The 16,611-nt window shown below is 53.2% G+C and overlaps 1 protein-coding gene across 1 annotated transcript in view; it reads right to left on the reverse strand.

Annotated features, from left to right (window-relative positions):
- SGSM1 (small G protein signaling modulator 1) overlaps positions 1–16,611 on the reverse strand; it is a 47,947-nt gene that overhangs the window by 25,498 nt on the left and 5,838 nt on the right. Inside the window, exons 2-3 of the mRNA XM_035896658.1 lie at positions 14,880–14,910; positions 2,264–2,339 (exon numbers count right to left, since the gene is read on the reverse strand). Of these exons, the coding sequence (XP_035752551.1) occupies positions 2,264–2,339; positions 14,880–14,910 (107 nt within the window). The remainder of the gene's footprint in view (positions 1–2,263; positions 2,340–14,879; positions 14,911–16,611) is intronic.

Genomic DNA, 16,611 nt, shown 5'->3' on the forward strand with positions numbered 1-16,611 from the left:
CACTACGTGGCAGAGCTGGGCCCAGACTCCGGCTGCAGAGCCATCCCCCTGCCTGTTGCCATAAACACTACCGTGGCAGCCGGGAGCAGGGAGACCCAGCACATGGGCTGAAAATTGGGGACTGGGCAGAGAGGGAGCACAGCTTCTTCCAGCAGAGCTACGATGATGCCTTGTCTGTCTGTCTGTCTGCTCGGCAGAAATACATGAAACAGGGAGGGCAGCGGGCAAGCACCTCACCCTGCTGAAGGGCAGGGCAGGCACGGCTTCCTCGGCAGCGGTGCACGGCCAGGGAGCGTGCGAGATCAGACTGAGCCAGGAGAAAGGGCAGTGCCCACCTTGCAGATGGGACCTCTACCCATGCCAGGGGCACAGGCACGCATACCGCACTCCCCAAAAGCCCCTTCCAAGCAGGGACAGATGCTGTGCTCCAGGGCAAGACATCCTGCCCTGGGAGTCAGCGGGCAGAGGGAACTCTAACCATCTCCATCACGAGTCCAGTGTAGGAACTTTGCCTTGCAAAATTCGGGGAGCATCCCAAAGAGGGCAATTCCACAGACTTTGGTGGATGGAGCCTCATCTCACACACGCAAGCGGGGAAGCACAACAGGGTAAGACAGCACAGCCCTCAGCAAGCCACCTCCAGCCAACTACACCCACCACTTGCCCAGCACCACCAGCGACCAACAGCCACAGCTTTTGCATCCACACTGCCCCGAGAGCGGCACCCGGAGGGGGAACCGCCGTGTCTGGCAGGAGTCTGGCAGAACGGTCCCTTGCAAGGCTGCCTGCTGCTCTGTTACACGTAACGCTGCCGAGGGAAGGGGCTATCAACTGACCCAAAAACCAAAGCCACCTGGGAAACCCACCGTGGTGCAAGCCTACTGCCAACTTGGAGGACAGCAGGGGCTTACTCTTCTTCCACAGCAGGCACTGGTACCTCCCAAAAGCAGTATCTGTCTCTCAGAAAGCTGCTAGCGAGGAGACGGAGGCAGATGGAGGGCATCAGGCGCCTTGTCAAAGCAGGCTCTCGAGCTCTGGGTGAGTGGGTAAACACTTGACACTGCCAGGGCTGCCAGGGCACAGAAACCACAGCTCGCACGTCTGATTAATGCTGTCCCTTTCCTTGAAGCCCCCCCATCTGGCTCCAGCTCCATCCCACCTGTACCCCCAAGGGGCAGAGAAATGTCCCTACCCAGCACAAAGGGCCTGTTCCACACCCGGGGCTCCTGGGCTACAACCACCTCGCTCAGCCGACAGCCTGAGGTGCTTCCCTGCTATCCACAGACTAATTGCCAAGCTGGTAAAGATGGCTTTAAACTAAAGTTGCCAGGAAAGGAGAGCCTCAGTCCATCCCACTCCTACCAGCTTGATGCCAGTGCCAGCAATAGATGCCCAGAGCCTGCAGAAGGATCACGGGCCAGCAGGAGAGCACCTGAAGAGCAGCACAAAGGAATTCCAGCCGCTCCAGCCCATAAGCCAACTTCATCGGGGCCCAACTTCAATGACTCCACGCAAACGCACGTAGCACGGGGAATAAACAAGAGGAGTTAGAGATGTGCACAGGCAGGCAGGGCTGTGATCTTATTGGCATCACAGAGATGTGGCGGGATGGATCCTGCAGCTGGAGCGTTGGAATGGAAGGACAGAGCTCTGTAGGAAGGACAGGGAGGGGAGATGAGGAGGGGGTGTCACCCACAGTGACCAGCTGGAGTGCACGGAGCTCCGTCTGGGATGGATAAGGAACTGGCCGAGAGCTCACAGGTCAGGATTAAAGGGAGGGCAGGGACACGTCACATTATAGCGGGGGTCTGCTACAGGCCACCCGACCAGGAAGACCAAGCGGATGAGGCCCTCTACAGACAGCTAGGAGCAGCCTCACATTCACAAGCCGTGGTCCTCACGGGGGACTTCAACCACCCAGGTATCTGTTGGGAGGGACAACGCAGCAGGGCACTGTCTGTGATACGTGCTGGGAGGACCCTGGGCAAGGACGGCGGAGCAGGAAAGGAGGTGTATTTGTATCTCACAGGTAGTGTGGAGCAAGAGAGAGCACCCTTCTTCCTGGTGGAACGTGTCACAAGTTTGAGGCCAGGTCTCAGCACCCTGCCCAGTGCAGAGCTCAGCAGGTCAGCACATCCCAGAGCTGGAGCGTGCCCCCAGGAAACACACGGACCACAGCCCCAACTCCAGGCAGGGAAAGCCCAACACGAAGAGGGTGCTCCAGCCCCCAGTTCACGTCAACATCCCGCCACCAGAGACTCACCACAGAAGGAGATGATGTGGCTGCTGTCCTCATGCACAAACTTCCTCGTCACCGCCTCTTCCATGATCTGCTTCACCTGTTGAACAGAGGCCCAGTCAGAGAAAATGTGGAATTTCAGCCATAGACCAGAGCGAGGAGGCCTGCAGTGGAGTGGGCGCGAGATGCTCTGCTCGCTTCGTGTCCGAAAGGAAGCCTCTGCTCTCTGACCTCTCCAAGAGCCTCTAAGGGCACAAGAGGTCTCTTGGACTATCACGGCATCTTTGCTTGCCGAGCATCACCAGCTACTTCAAAAAGGTAATAAAAAAGGGATGATTTGGGTTTGAGAAACTTTAAAGTAGGAAAACTACGAGCAGAGAATTAACTGCAGGAACCAAGCATCATTTAGATACAAGACATCGTAGTAAAGGCAACCAAATCTCATATTCAACACTTTTGCAGTATTGTTATCTTCTTTCATTTTATGGGGGTTTGACAAATATCACGTGACACAGCTGTCCCAAGTGACTGTACCTATCCGTCAATGCCAAAGTCAATGATCACCTGGTGCCAAATGTGACCAGGAATGCTATTTGCATAGCAAAGCAATCAGCGCTGCCCTCCACCTGACTCTGTACTGCTCGAGGCACGTTACTGGCACTCATTTTGGTGCAATTAGTCAGAAGGAAGCTGCCGTGTAGGTTGCACATCAGGGGCACGATTAGGGGAAGAAAATAAATAGGAAGCCACATAAATCAGGAGCATAATTTTGCAGACAGGAGATGGGAGGTCAGACCTGCCGGGTAAGCAGGCTGCAGAGGACAGACTCTGGCCTTGCAGAAGCTCCCAGGACTGCCTGGCTACTCCACAGGAGTAGCTCAGAGAAGCCTCAGGAGTCAAGGACTACCAGAGCAAGAAATCCAAGTACCCCTGGCACTGCTGCTCTTCCAGTAGTACCTGTCCCTGCCAGCACTGTCACTGCCCAGCTCTCCCCTTCCCACCAAGAGCATCCCTTCTGTAGAACACAGACCCCCCTCAGTCCTGTTTCGGAGACACAGCAAGGTGACCTTGCTGGTGCTAATGAACTTGGCGTGCATTAAAGCTGTCCCAGAGCCAGCAGGTACCACCGCTGCTGTCAGACTGGGTCCCCGCGGCTGAGCTTTAGCAGCTCAAGCAGAACAGGATGATCCTGTGGGCTTGCCCTCGCCCTCCCAACGCAGAGCACTTCCCACCGTGCCCGCAGCCCCCGCAGACATACCTGAGCCAGCTCGCAGCTCTCCAGCCCACTCTCCCATGCAGCCCAGCTTGTTTCCTTGGTATTTTGGAGCTAGACAACTGGGCTAGGCAGAGCTTTGTTCCAACCCTACACAGCAACTGCAGGTTACAAATTCGAGTCACTCTGAAAGACGAAGGGGTTTTAAGCACCTTGAGTTCCTATTTCCTTCCACCAGCTTCCGACACAGGTTACCAGCACTGTCCCCCCCTTGCTGAATGTCTCCTGTTGGAAGCATGTTGTCCTCCCTCCGCATCTCCCACCGCTCCTGGCAGTCACCTCGCTGATGGGCTGAACTCAGTTATCCTCTACAAGGAGGACATTGAGGGGAACACCGAAACACGTGCTGCTGCTCCGCAGCAATGGTTCGGGGCACCTCAGGCACCCTCACGCTCTCAACAGAAATGACTTCTCCCAGCGTCCGCAGGCTGAGGGAATACTGCTCAGGATGCTCCAACTTTCAGGATGGGACTCCGCATGAAATGCCCTTAAAGCTGGATGATGTGGGGGAGTATGGTCCTGCAATGGGGGCCAAAGTGCTGCCGCGGGAACGCAGAGCAGGTCTGGGAGCTGCCCGGGCTCTCAAGCAGCACCTCCTCCGTTTGACCCTCGCCTCTGTAGGACGCAGAAGCTGCACACGAGAGATGTAGATTCCAGTGCTCAGGGAGGTTTGAGCCTTGCTCAGAAAGCACTGGAGGAGTAGGTGTTACTCGTGAGGTTGGTGGCCCTGGACCGACGGCCCCATGCACTGCCCGAGCTCTGCCAGCCACCACCCTCCAGCCAGACGGCTTCCTCCACACCGTGCCCACCACAGCCTCGCCGGCAGAGCCCTGCCAGCTCATACCAACAGGCCACAGGATCTGCCGTCCCTCTGCCCATCCCCTCCTATCACCCCACAGCCGTGGTACAAGCACCCTTCCTGGCAGACCCCGGCCGTCCTGCTCCCGAGGTGCCGTGTCTCCCCCAGCCAGCCTGTCCTACCCTGCTCGGAGCGGCCGTGACTTCCATCCCCGGCTGCCGCCCTCCCTAATCCCGCTGAAATCAGCAAAAGTCCAGCTGAATGTTTGGTCCTTAAATGTTCAGTTCCTAGCCATTTTCCCATTTAAATACAGAGCTGCCAGCATGCCCAGATCTCATCTTCTAGTGCCTCTCTAACATCTTGCTTTTCACTCTTTGCCTTCAGAAAATGCAGGGGCAAGGGTTCACGGTGCAGAGATGTGGGCGTAAGAGAGGCTCTGTTTATCAAGATGTTCTCTCTGAAGGCACAGGGAGGAGGAAAAAACAGCAGGTCAAGACTTGGCCAAGCAAACCTTGCATGTATGAGAGACCTTTAATGGCATCATTTGGGGAATTAAACTCCTTTGCAAGATACAATCAAGGTCAGTTATGCACAGCTGACAGCTCGATCAAGGAAATCCTGTTACGAACATGGATTAAGAAAAAAGTCCTATCTAAAGCCAAAAGCATCTCCCTGCGTGTCAAAGCGATCGGGTCAGCTCCCCGTGCCGGGTCAATAACAGAGCCTGCTCGCGAAGCCGGGGGGAGCAGGACTTGCGCAGTGATTTCACCTGTGTCCCGGCAGCTCAGATGAGCTGACAGCGAGTCGGGAACTCGCAGCAGGGAACACCACTGGGATGCAGACCTCGGGGCTGGAGGAGGCTCAGAGCACTGGGAAATGCCCCTGGGCACGGCACGGTCCAACTCCTGCAGCTCCAACATCCCGACCTTGCTCGGAGCAGCGACTCCAGCCGCAGGAACGCGCCGGGCACGGAGGGCTCCGCTTCCAGAGAACTGCAGAAAAGCTCCCTCTGCCTCAGTGCTTTACTGTGGCAAGTGGCCAAAAACTGCAGCTGGCCCTGATGAGGGCACCTTCAGCAAGCCCTTCATTTCAGTACGCCCCACGGGCAGTTTTGCCCCTCGTACCGCTGCCACGTGCCGAGCACCAGGGAAGGGCGCAGCCGCAAGCCTCACTCAGGCTTCACGGCTCATGTTTTATTTCAAACTCCAACCACAGAGGGAACGCTGTGAAACAGAAATGGGGACGGAGCAAGTCCCCCAGCAACGGGAGAGGAGTCCTCCTCTTTGGTTTGCTGCGTTATAGCGAGACATATCCCCTGACCTTGGCTGCAGTGGTGAATTGGAGATGGGAAGCAGGACACCCCTCTCCCACCGGCAGCCAGTGCCCAGCTGCACACCGAAACACATTTCCTCCTCTTCCTCCATCTGCCATTGCAAGTGTCTAACAGAGACATACCAATCCCTCCTTTAGAAACCCTGATGGACTAAGAACCATCACCGACAGCCCCAGAAAAGGCACAGCAATGCACGCCTCAGGGCCCTCAGGGATTCCCCAAAATTAGGCTCTCCCCGCAGGCTGAGCTGCCTTCATCCAGATGGCTCCTGGCCCTCGCCTGGCCAGGCTGAGCTTCCTCTGTCAGCGGGTCATGGGCACTTCTCCCTCACATATCCAACCAATCTTCCAGAAAAAAATGTACCCTCGTGGCCACGGCGGTCTGCTCACAGTCCCAGGGGCTTGCTCCTGCCTCCCTGCTCCTCCCCGGAGCTGCATGGACACAACTGCTCCTGGGGCCATGCTGCCAACCGCGGCAGATGCTGCTTGGGGGGGGAAAAAAAAAAAAAAAAAAAAAAAAAAAAAGCAAGAATTTTCAAACTCCAATCAGGTCATTGGTTCTTGGGATCTGAGATTTCTGCAACACTGTCATCAGGAACCACCGGGGAGCTCAGCCTCTCTATGAATCACCCAAAAGTGTAAGCCGAGAATCCGTATTTTAAACCCTCTAAAATACACTTGGGAATCAAGGCGCGCAGTTTCTTACCAGCTTCTGATTAAATTAGGAGCATATTCAAATTAAAGCAGTATATTCAAATACATGTCAGCTACCTCCCAAGCCATCGTCTCGCCGCCCCCGTGCAACGCCCGCCGTCACACCTACCGCAGGCCTGCCACCGGTGGGGCAGGGACCAGCTGGTTATTCCTTCCCTGTGGAGCAACCAGCACAGTGGGACTCCAGCTCCAAGCGGGCATCTCGGTGCCAACACAGCACAACCAACCTGCACTCACAAGGCACAAACACACACACACAAAAAAACCCTTCCAAGAGATGTAGTTTGGTGGAAAATTACTCATTAAAAGAAAAAAAGGAATCACGGTGTATTGACCGAGGTTATCACGCTAAACAAAATAAATCAAAGATATCTAAAGAAATAGAAGTGGAAAGGGCCTTGCAACAAGGGCACTCGCCCACGTGAAGGGCTAGAGCAGAACGGGAGCTGCTACACAACAAACACAGAGCCCCAACGGGTAGGAGCCAGTCAGCCAGATAGGGCCTCGTAACAGAAAACAAGAGTTATATGGAGAAAGTTTTCCAACAAAACAATCCGACATTTGCCCATAAATGGACACGGCTGGCGTCCGTAGGACAGCTCCAACCCAGGGAACCCCAAAACTCCTGACAGGTCTCCTATGCTGCTGTCTGCAGATCCCAAAGGATCAAGTGCCCTCGTTGCCAAGAAGGCCAATGGCATCCTGGGGTGCATTAAGAGGAGCGTGGCCAGCAGGGCGAGGGAGGTTCTCCTCCCTCTCTACTCTGCCCTGGTGAGACCCCACCTGGAGCTCCGTGTCCAGTTCTGGGCTCCCCAGTTCAAGAAAGATGAGGAATTCCTGGAGAGAGTCCAGAGGAGGGCAACAAGGATGATGGGGGGACTGGAGCATCTCCCCTTTGTGCCCAGCCCCATGACAAGGGGCAATGGGCACAAACTGAAGCAGAAGTGGTTTCAGTTAAATATGAGGAAAAACTTCTTGACTTTGAGGGTGCCCGAGCCCTGGCCCAGGCTGCCCAGGGGGGCTGTGGAGTCTCCTTCTCTGGAGATCTTCAACCCCCGCCTGGCCGCTGTCCTGTGCCCCCTGCTCTGGGGGAGCCTGCTTGGGCAGGGGGGTGGCACTGGGTGAGCTCCCGAGGTCCCTTCCAAACGTTGTGATTCTGCGTGACTCTCCCACCCGGACCCTAGCCCCTCCACAGCCAGCTGGGATTGCCAACGCTGCAGCCGCCGCCTGCCGGGGTGCTCCCGGCTCCTCTCCTGAAAGCAAAGCGGGTTTGCGACAGCGCGGGGATGGAGCACGCCCGCTAACCCATGTTTGGCTCACTCCATGGAGAAGGCTGGAACAGCCTCTAACTACACTGCATTCTGGCATTTTAATGCTACTTCTCATATTGTAGCCAGAACAATCTCACCAAATGAAGCTGCCCACTCTTTTATCTAAAGCCAGCCCAAGGAAAATGAGATGTTTGCTCTTCCTTTATTAGAAAGGAAATTAAACCAGCAACTAATAATTTAGCTGTAGGTAAACTTGAGAGGATTCTCATAAAGTGTTCCACCACAATAAAAACGCTCCTCCCGGCTCCAGCTGTGGGCACAGGACCAGTCACCCCCTGTGCCGGGAGGGTCACAGGGACACCCCACAAGAAGGTGTCCACACAAACTCAACAGCATCAACTGCAATTCAAAAAATGCAACAGAAGACAGACTGGTCTCACCATTGCCTTCCAAGTCACGGACTCGGGAACAAGTGAGCTGGTCCTCCTTCGCTTCACGGGCATGTCTGAATTACAAGCAAGATCCAAAGCTGGATCCAAGGGCCACAGGCCTTGAGAAGAGCTCTTGGGTTACAGCATTCGCCAGAGGCATCAGGAATCCCAGCGTACCCATTTCAGACCAGGGATTTGAGCTTGCACCCCCAAACACCTCCAAGTGAGGCTCCTGACCCCTGAGGTCTCTGCCTCTCCTTTGGTTCCCCTTGGCCTGGCCAGCTCCATTGCAGCCGAAATATTGCTATTAAAATTTTGTTTGACAAACTTCACGGGCATGTCTGAATTACAAGCAAGACAATTTTTTTTTTCTCCTTGCCCCATCTCCAAAGCTGGATCCAAGGGCCACAGGCCTTGAGAAGAGCTCTTGGGTTACAGCATTCGCCAGAGGCATCAGGAATCCCAGCGTACCCATTTCAGACCAGGGATTTGAGCTTGCACCCCCAAACACCTCCAAGTGAGGCTCCTGACCCCTGAGGTCTCTGCCTCTCCTTTGGTTCCCCTTGGCCTGGCCAGCTCCATTGCAGCCGAAATATTGCTATTAAAATTTTGTTTGACAAACCCCTTCCCCCCCTGCCTCCCTTCAAAAATAAATGAGAACAAAACCTTACCCATCCAACAGCCCCCAGACCCCAATGAGGGGTGCAGGCTTAGATCCCTCTGCTAAAAAATTCCCAGGGTAAGGCTTCATCTCAAAGTCCAATTCTCCCGTAACAGAGCTTCGTCACTGTACCCGGCCCCAGCTGTCATTTACATTGGTGGAGCAAGCCAAATATTAAACAGTTATAATAACCACCAAGGTGCAGAGATCAGGAGCAAACCAACAGCTCCGGGTTTAGTTAATCTGAGGCAGTATTGACTCACAACTCGCTTTTACCCGGCTGGATTTTTCCAGGCAAGTCACCATACAACCTGTACACCAGTTTATTCAGTGATGTTTACAGTCACAATTTTGCCTGCCATGCTTTCTTGCAAAGCCTTTCTCCCATACGTTTGGCCATGCTGATAACTCCGTGGGAATTGTTTACAGCAAGCCAGATGCAAACAGAGTCCCCAGCTTGATCCTTTTCCTGGTCCTGTTTCAAGGTGAAGCTCGGTCATTTTGCCAAAAGGGCAGGAGAACAGCGAGCTCTGAGCAATATGGCTGCGGTGATGCTCCCGGGCATGGGCCTGTTTGCCAGACCCAGACTCATGGGTCCTGGAGTCAGGACCCCGGCAAACGACCTCGGAACGGAGACACCCAGGTAACTGAGCAGCGAGGGTGACAGCCGGGTGCTCAGACTCCTCCGTCCCCCTCCAAAAGGGGAAAGCAGCCAGACACTGAGGCACGTACGGCCAGGGCAACGGGAGAGCAGAACCAGGCCCCTGTAGTGGGGCTTTCCACAAAAAGAGTCATTTGACATAAATAAAAGCTACAATAAAATAAATGCCTCCAGTGATTTGAGTTGGTCTTTGCAGAAGCATGTTTTTAGAAACTGCTATTGATCTGGTTTGCTCAGAAACAGTAAGACCTGCTGCTGAATGTTCACGTAACCCACATCCTGAAAACAGAAGATTTACTGTAAAAAAAAAAATACAATGGAAATTAAGATGTCTTCTGCTACCTCTGAACATCCACCTCTCCATGGGATGTCAGGGATTTGGGTGGGATGAGACCGTGCAACACCAGAGCCAGGCAGCGGCACGGGGATGTCCTCTCAGCCCGCACCTTGCCTCGGAGGGCAACCAAGCGCTGACAGTCGTGGTGCCAGACGAAGCCGCTCTGCTCGCCAGCAGCACTGCAAGAGCTCTGAAAAACCCCGGCAGATACAGGAGGAGCCTTGCAGGTTCCCTCCTCCTTCCCATCTATTTTAACAGACTGCAGGAAGATAACTCCTATCCCGAGCAAATAGGCAGGGAATCAGAAATATCCCAATCAGCATCCGGCACAGAGGAGCACCGTGTTCAGGATCTACAACTGCTGCTTGTCGTTCAAGCCTCCTCACTAAACCTCAGGGCATTTCCTTTCCATGCACTTGTTTAATCTGCTCTTCTGTATGTTAAAAAACCCCAAAACTAAACAAAAAACCACCCCACACTATATGCTATAGGCTTTAAGCTTGGTTTGCTTTCATACGTTCGCTTTTCAAATTCTTTTACGAGCTGGTGTTTTCTCAATCTCACTGCAGTCTTTAAGTGCTGCTTTGATGATGTATTTGGAAGTTAATTCCAGCACTTAAAAATCCCATTTTACATGTTAGTTTTGGTGCAGCAAGTCCATGTGGGCACTCCTTGATGCAATCTGAGCATCTCTTTAATTGCTTCTCCAAATCAAGGTCTCCTTCCAGGAACAAGCTCTGGTTAAGCTCCACAGGAAACGGTTTCCCATGCGCTGTGTGTCCGCGCAGCACTGGAGCATTAGCACTTCTGGGTATTATAAAATGCTGAAGGATCACTTGGCGAAGCAGATGCAATATTAAGGCAACCCCAGGCACGGCTGTATTTGCAAGGACAAACACAACGCGCTTGCACCCGCAGCCACAGCAGGCGCGGCCGGGCTCTGCCGCCCGGTCACCCAGCTACCATTTCCCAGCAGAAACGCAAGGCTGGTTTTTGTCTCTGGCTTGTACCAAAGGTGGTCCAGTGTCCCAAGGCAAAAGCAAGCACAGAATCTCTGTTCAGCTCTAGGACCCAAAGCCATTGCCCCAAGCCCCAAGCCCTCTACTTCTGGACCATCCACTCCAGTGCCCGCAGAAGTCCCTGTGGGGCACAGCGCGCTGGGGATGGTGGGCAGAAAACCCCAGTACATCAAATTGCAGCGCTGGTGCGGCAGCTAAAAGCCACTTTTTTTTTTTTTTTTTTAAAATAAAATCTTTGAGGTTGGAAAAGCCCTTTAAGCTCACCAAGCCCAACCGTTCCCCTACCCCTGCCATCCCACCCCCAAACCCTGCCCCTCAGCACCGCCTCTGCCCGGCTGTTAAATCCCCCCAGGGATGGGGACTCGACCACCTCCCTGGGCAGCCCGTTTTCAGCTGAAGCAGAATTTCTCTGTCCAATCCCTCCCACAAACCAGATTTATCTTATTTGAAAATGAAATGTCTGCCTATTGCCTGTCTCGTTGCTTTAGCCGACAAAGCTACAACATCTTTTTAGCAGACTTGTTTATAAAACTCACATCATCAAACTCCGTGTTGCAAGATACAGTTCCTTATCTCTCCAGCAACAAACACCCTGATTATTCCAAAAGCAAGTGCCAGACAGACTTTTCCAGCACCGGCGCAAGTTGCAGCCAAGCTCTGCCACTTTACCTAAGAGTTTACTAGCTAAATAATTCAAGTTAATTATGTTCCAACCAGTTATAATCCTGCCAGCTTCAGAGGACGTGCACTATTTATACCCAGAGACCTCAGGGACTCTCGCCAGCCATTTCGATGGACCCACGGAGAACATGGCCCCCTTGCACCGTGGGAGGACAGCACGGGGACAGCTCTAACGCCACAGGAACATTGATCGCAACCCTACCAACTGAGACCTTTGGCTCTTCTAAAAGTCTTATTTAATTATTTATCGCTGCTTACTAAATAAAACATAGCACCTTCTGCAGCGGGGGTATCGCCCATGCGACACACGTGGGATGTTCAGGCCAGCCAGCAGACCTTCCCCAGGAACCACGTGTCCTCACAGCTGGGAACCGGGCTAAGGCTCCTTGGGGAAGGGGGGCGGGGAAAGGAGGAAAAATGTGTTAATGCGTATAAACTCTGAGTATTTGGACAGTTTGCTGGAAAAGAAACCAAAAAGGCATTAAATGGAAGGGTCCATACGGCAACATTGTACCCCGGGGGAAACAGGAACGATCCCAGCAGTGTGTATTTGGTGACAGTGTTTTCATAGAATCACAGAATTGTTTGGGTTGGAAAAGCCCTTTAAGATCACCAAGCCCAACCATTCCCCTACCCCTGCCATCCCGCCCCCAAACCCTGGCCCTCAGCACCGCGTCTGCCCGGCTGTTAAATCCCCCCAGGGATGGGGACTCAACCCCTTCCCTGGGCAGCCCCTTCCAGCCCATTTTGCACCAGACATTCTCCATAGGGCAGCAACGTTTGGCCAAAAATCCATCCATGCAACGCTAATTTAAGATCATGTTATAGCTGGTTCTATTCCTGTTGTGCCTGTCAAACGCAAATTCCCAAGCCATCTGTTGGCACGGCTGGTACTGCTAGCTGTAAGATGCTCAATAAAGATGCTGCAACATTTCAGGAGAAACTTTAGTCATTTCTCCGTTCTCAACGCCTGATCTCGAAGCTTTACGACCCTGTTTGGTTCTGCACCCATCACGCCGCAAAGCTCCTGTTTTCCGCGGTGCTGAATGTTACGCTGACAAGCGTTTTGGATTCGGTTAGCAAACACAGCAATGATGGACACTGCTCTGAACCCAGGTGCAACTTCCAGCCCCCTATTGCTTTGAAGTCCTAAATCTGTGCAAAAAGAGGTATTTCCATGGCAACGGCCAGGACGCCACAAGGAGAGGAGGATGACATTTTGGCAGCGGAGAGGAGAGGCTGGGTGGGGAGGAAGGAGGCTCCTCTGGCATACAGATCCCGTCTCCCTGAACGCCGAGAAGGAAGATGAAAGGAGGAGGGGAAGCAGCACGAAACCTGTGCTGGGTATGAAAGATCTAGGCAGGGGTTTCTGGAGTATGAGAGCACTTCTGCGCACCGCTGCTTTTATCTTCAAAAGGAGAGAAAATGGTCCCCAGCGATTAGTAATACTCTTTTCAGAAGAGATCGATGCAGGCAATCGAGAAATGCTGCATTAAAGCCGTCTGTTTACTTTTGATACAGGAACATTTGAAAAAGGCCGGCCTGGGTGCTTGAGAGCCATCAGAAGGTCCCTCTGCAAACAGCAGCTTTCATTACAAACCTGCAGCTTATCATCCTCATCTTCATTTTGCCTGAACAGTTTTGACAGCTACACAAAGGCCTTTTTTTTTTTTTTTTTTTTTTAAATTGGCCTTGAGAACCTTTAAAGCTATCAACATTAATTTTTCAAATCCCAATAACATTAAATTAATTTCCAATTTTCTACCGATCCAGAATGAAATAGCTGGCATTGACACACGCAGTCGGGTATTTTGGAACCACAGGCATACAGACCCACTCCAGAAAAACAAATCCAGAAAAACAAACCCAAGCTGCAAAAATATTGCTCTTCCCAGTCACTCGGCGGTACTTAGCCAACACAGCTGCGTGGCAGGGGGACTTGGTTAAAGGGTGCAGGGAAGAGGGACTGACTGCTGTCCCGAGGACGTGTGATGATGGAATTAGCCAACAGTTGCACAGTGACAACCACTCGAGCTATTAGAAAATAAATAATATATCTGATAGAAGACCGCGGGACACCAGCAAGCGAGCAGGCCGCGGTCAATCAATAACAGTTTTAAAAAAATTCTGAGAACGGGCAGCAAGACGCTCAGTGCAGGCAGGGCAGTTATTGATGAGCAAAAGACTCAAAGCTGCTTGCTGAATGGCAAGTGAAAGGTAAACGAGGTCGTTGCAGAAGGATAAGCAAGGCAACGGTTTACTTCCATATTCCATTCAGCTTTTCACAAAGCTCGTTTTCCAGGCACAGGGTAGCACAGCCGGTATTTCCCAAGCAATACCTGCTTCCCCACCTCCTCTCTATGCCATGCAATTACCTGGAGGTAGTCAAAAACGCACCACGGGGTCCTCCGCTATTAAAAATGAAACTTGCAAAAGAAGGGGGGGGGAGCACGGGTTGCACAAAGAATATTTTTAGTTGAGAATCCAACCCCCTTTTAAACCTGGATATTTCGGGCTCTGGGGTTTTAAAGAAGCCTCATTCCATCTGATAAAAGCTTTGACAAAAAAGAAATCATAGAGGAATTTGGTTCTGCTTCTCATCCTGCAGAACAGGAAACAGGATTCCTCAGCAAGTCGTACTCCTTCCCTCGCAGCCTGCTGACAAGCAGTCAATGTTGCAGCTTTCAGGATTACTTTGATTTATTATAACCATACTGGGGAGGGAAGGATGGTGGTAGCACAACTCGCTTCAACCTGCAAACCTTCTTAAAAGTAAAAACGCCTTAACAATGGCAACAAACAAATATCAAAGGCCATTTGCTCACTGGGGTGCTTTTGGTAATTTCGATTTACTGTTTACCTCCTCTAATCAGACCTCCTCTTCAGATTACCTTATTCCCTCCGTTATCTCACTAGGGCGAGAGATGTTGCGTGGCTTCCCAAGTGCGAGCCATGGCTGCCCCCAGTCTCTGTGGAGCTCACCTGCACTTGAGGACCTCAGCAGATCACACAGAGCCATGGCTGAAGCAAAATCAGACGTGGTCTAGTAAAATGAGAATATGCAGTTTTGTGAAAGGTAAAAATTCTAGGAGTGAGGGAAAAAAAAAAATAAAAGGAGATTTAGATTTCTGCAGTTGGCCCTTTCTGCTGCTCCTTGGGGTCTACACAAGCTCCTGACTTATCCTGAAGTCGGTCTAGGAGAGGAAGAGAAAACAAAAGCACGAGCAAAATGAGCCTAACAGGCAGGGAGCAACCAGCAAAAGAATGCCCCACCAGCTCCCAATTTCAGGGATGTTGCTAAATAATTAACTAATCGCCTATGGGATGACGCTTCCCCAGGTTTTTCTAAATCCTAGCAGACCAAAGCCCAGGTGGAGAATCGCAGAGCACGGCTCTGACATGGAACTCACCCACCTGCATGGCTGTGCACAAACCAGAGCAAGGCCCCCGCCAGGTCTCACCGCTTCCAGCAGGCGCTGAGCTGGGAGAAACCTGAAGGAAAGCGGGCGAAGAACCCACATCCGCACCGAAGTCCCAAGGCAGAGCCCAGGGCGATGAGGCCACCAGAAAAAAAAATACATCTGCTCTGCGTCAGCACTGCCCTTGCTAAAGGGCTGCTGGAGAGATACCAGACTGTGTCAAACACCCACGCCACGGCACCACGACACACTGGCTGGTGGCATTTCACCAGGGCAGAAGGGCTTTCCCCATACATCACCTCTCTCCAGTCTTTACCAGCATTCGCCAAGCCCTCGGAGGATACGTTCATTTTACCAAAAGCCAGCAGAAGGGCACGGCACAACCCTCAGCTTCCCCTCCCCTAGGCACAAGCTGAGGAGGAGCACAGGGAGAGAAGGCCGGTACTGAACGCCGGCACCGAAGATGCTCATGAGCAATGACAGCCTTGCAGAGGCCACAGCAGTCTCCGGAAGGAAGCTCCCGTCCGCTGGCCGAGCGGTTTAACCAGCACGCCGATGGACAACCCTCACCTCCCATTCTGCAGCGGCAGTCGACGCGCAGGCTGCTGCTGTTTTGTCTCTCTCCACCCAGGAGGAGTCGCAGACAGACGCTAATAATGAGATGTCAGCTTCATCCACAATGCTAAATAAATGTCATACCCTTTTTCTGGTTTAATAGCCGTTGCCAAGGCAACAAGTAGTATTCCTTACCACCACACCCGGCACAGGATTATAGGTGGGAAGCGGTCTGGAGGAACAGCCAAACACACTGCGCTGTCACCCTCCCCAGACCTACCACCCATGGGTCTTGTTCACCCTACTCCAAGCAGTGCCTCCAGCAGGGACGTTCCAGCTTCCAGAGCCCATGAGCTGGATATCATGATGCTCGTCAGACCAGGAACAAAATGTCACACATCACACCCTCCAAATTCCCAGGAGGGGTGACCTGTGGGGCCAGCCCGCAGGCAGGAGACGACAGCAGCTCCGGGCGATCCAGCGCTCCAGCACACGGCACAGCGAGTCCCAGTGCCCCTGCAGCGGGTCCCGTGACATTCGGCCGCTTCAGACTCGGTGGCCACAGAGGGCTGGCTCAGCTGGCCCCGCTGGCCCACGGCCGCCCACCTCCACACACAAACAGCACATGAACTACGTGGCAGAGCAGCGGGACTCTCAGATCTACCGTCAGCTCACCGTGCTAACGCTACACACGCTATGAACGCTAAGCTCTGCACAGACAGAAGGAGCTTGAGGCAGCTCAGCACAAAACGCAGTGTAAACTAACAGACAGTTAGAGATGCCCAAGAAGATGCCCACGTAAAACTGCATCGCTCTGCACTGGCCACGCAAACAGACATGTGCACGTTCCCCATTTTCCTGCCTGGCTGCTGCGTGCAGCCCCATCCGTGCCGGGCTCTCCAGCACCCGGTGCCTCCCGCCCTGCGAAGGAGCACTTTGCTGCAGCGAGGGCTCCGTCCCATCCCAGCTCCCAAGGTGAGCGGCACCGGGACTCGCTCCTTTTTCCCTGCGGAAAATTCACAACTTACGAGAGCGGCTCTGCCACCAGCGAAAGGCAATTTTCAGGAGACACAGGGCACCGGGGGGTGCCAAAATTCACTGGTGCTGCAGGGATGCTCCTCCACCTCCCCAGGACCCGGGCAGCTGCGCTTCGCTCGGCGCCCGGAGCCCACGCCGCCCGGGGCGGGCTCACGCCAGGACCCGCTCGGGGCTGGGGTTT

The sequence above is a fragment of the Egretta garzetta genome, unplaced genomic scaffold (assembly GCF_000687185.1).
Source record: "Egretta garzetta isolate BGI_Z169 unplaced genomic scaffold, ASM68718v1 scaffold390, whole genome shotgun sequence".
Taxonomy (NCBI): domain Eukaryota; kingdom Metazoa; phylum Chordata; class Aves; order Pelecaniformes; family Ardeidae; genus Egretta; species Egretta garzetta.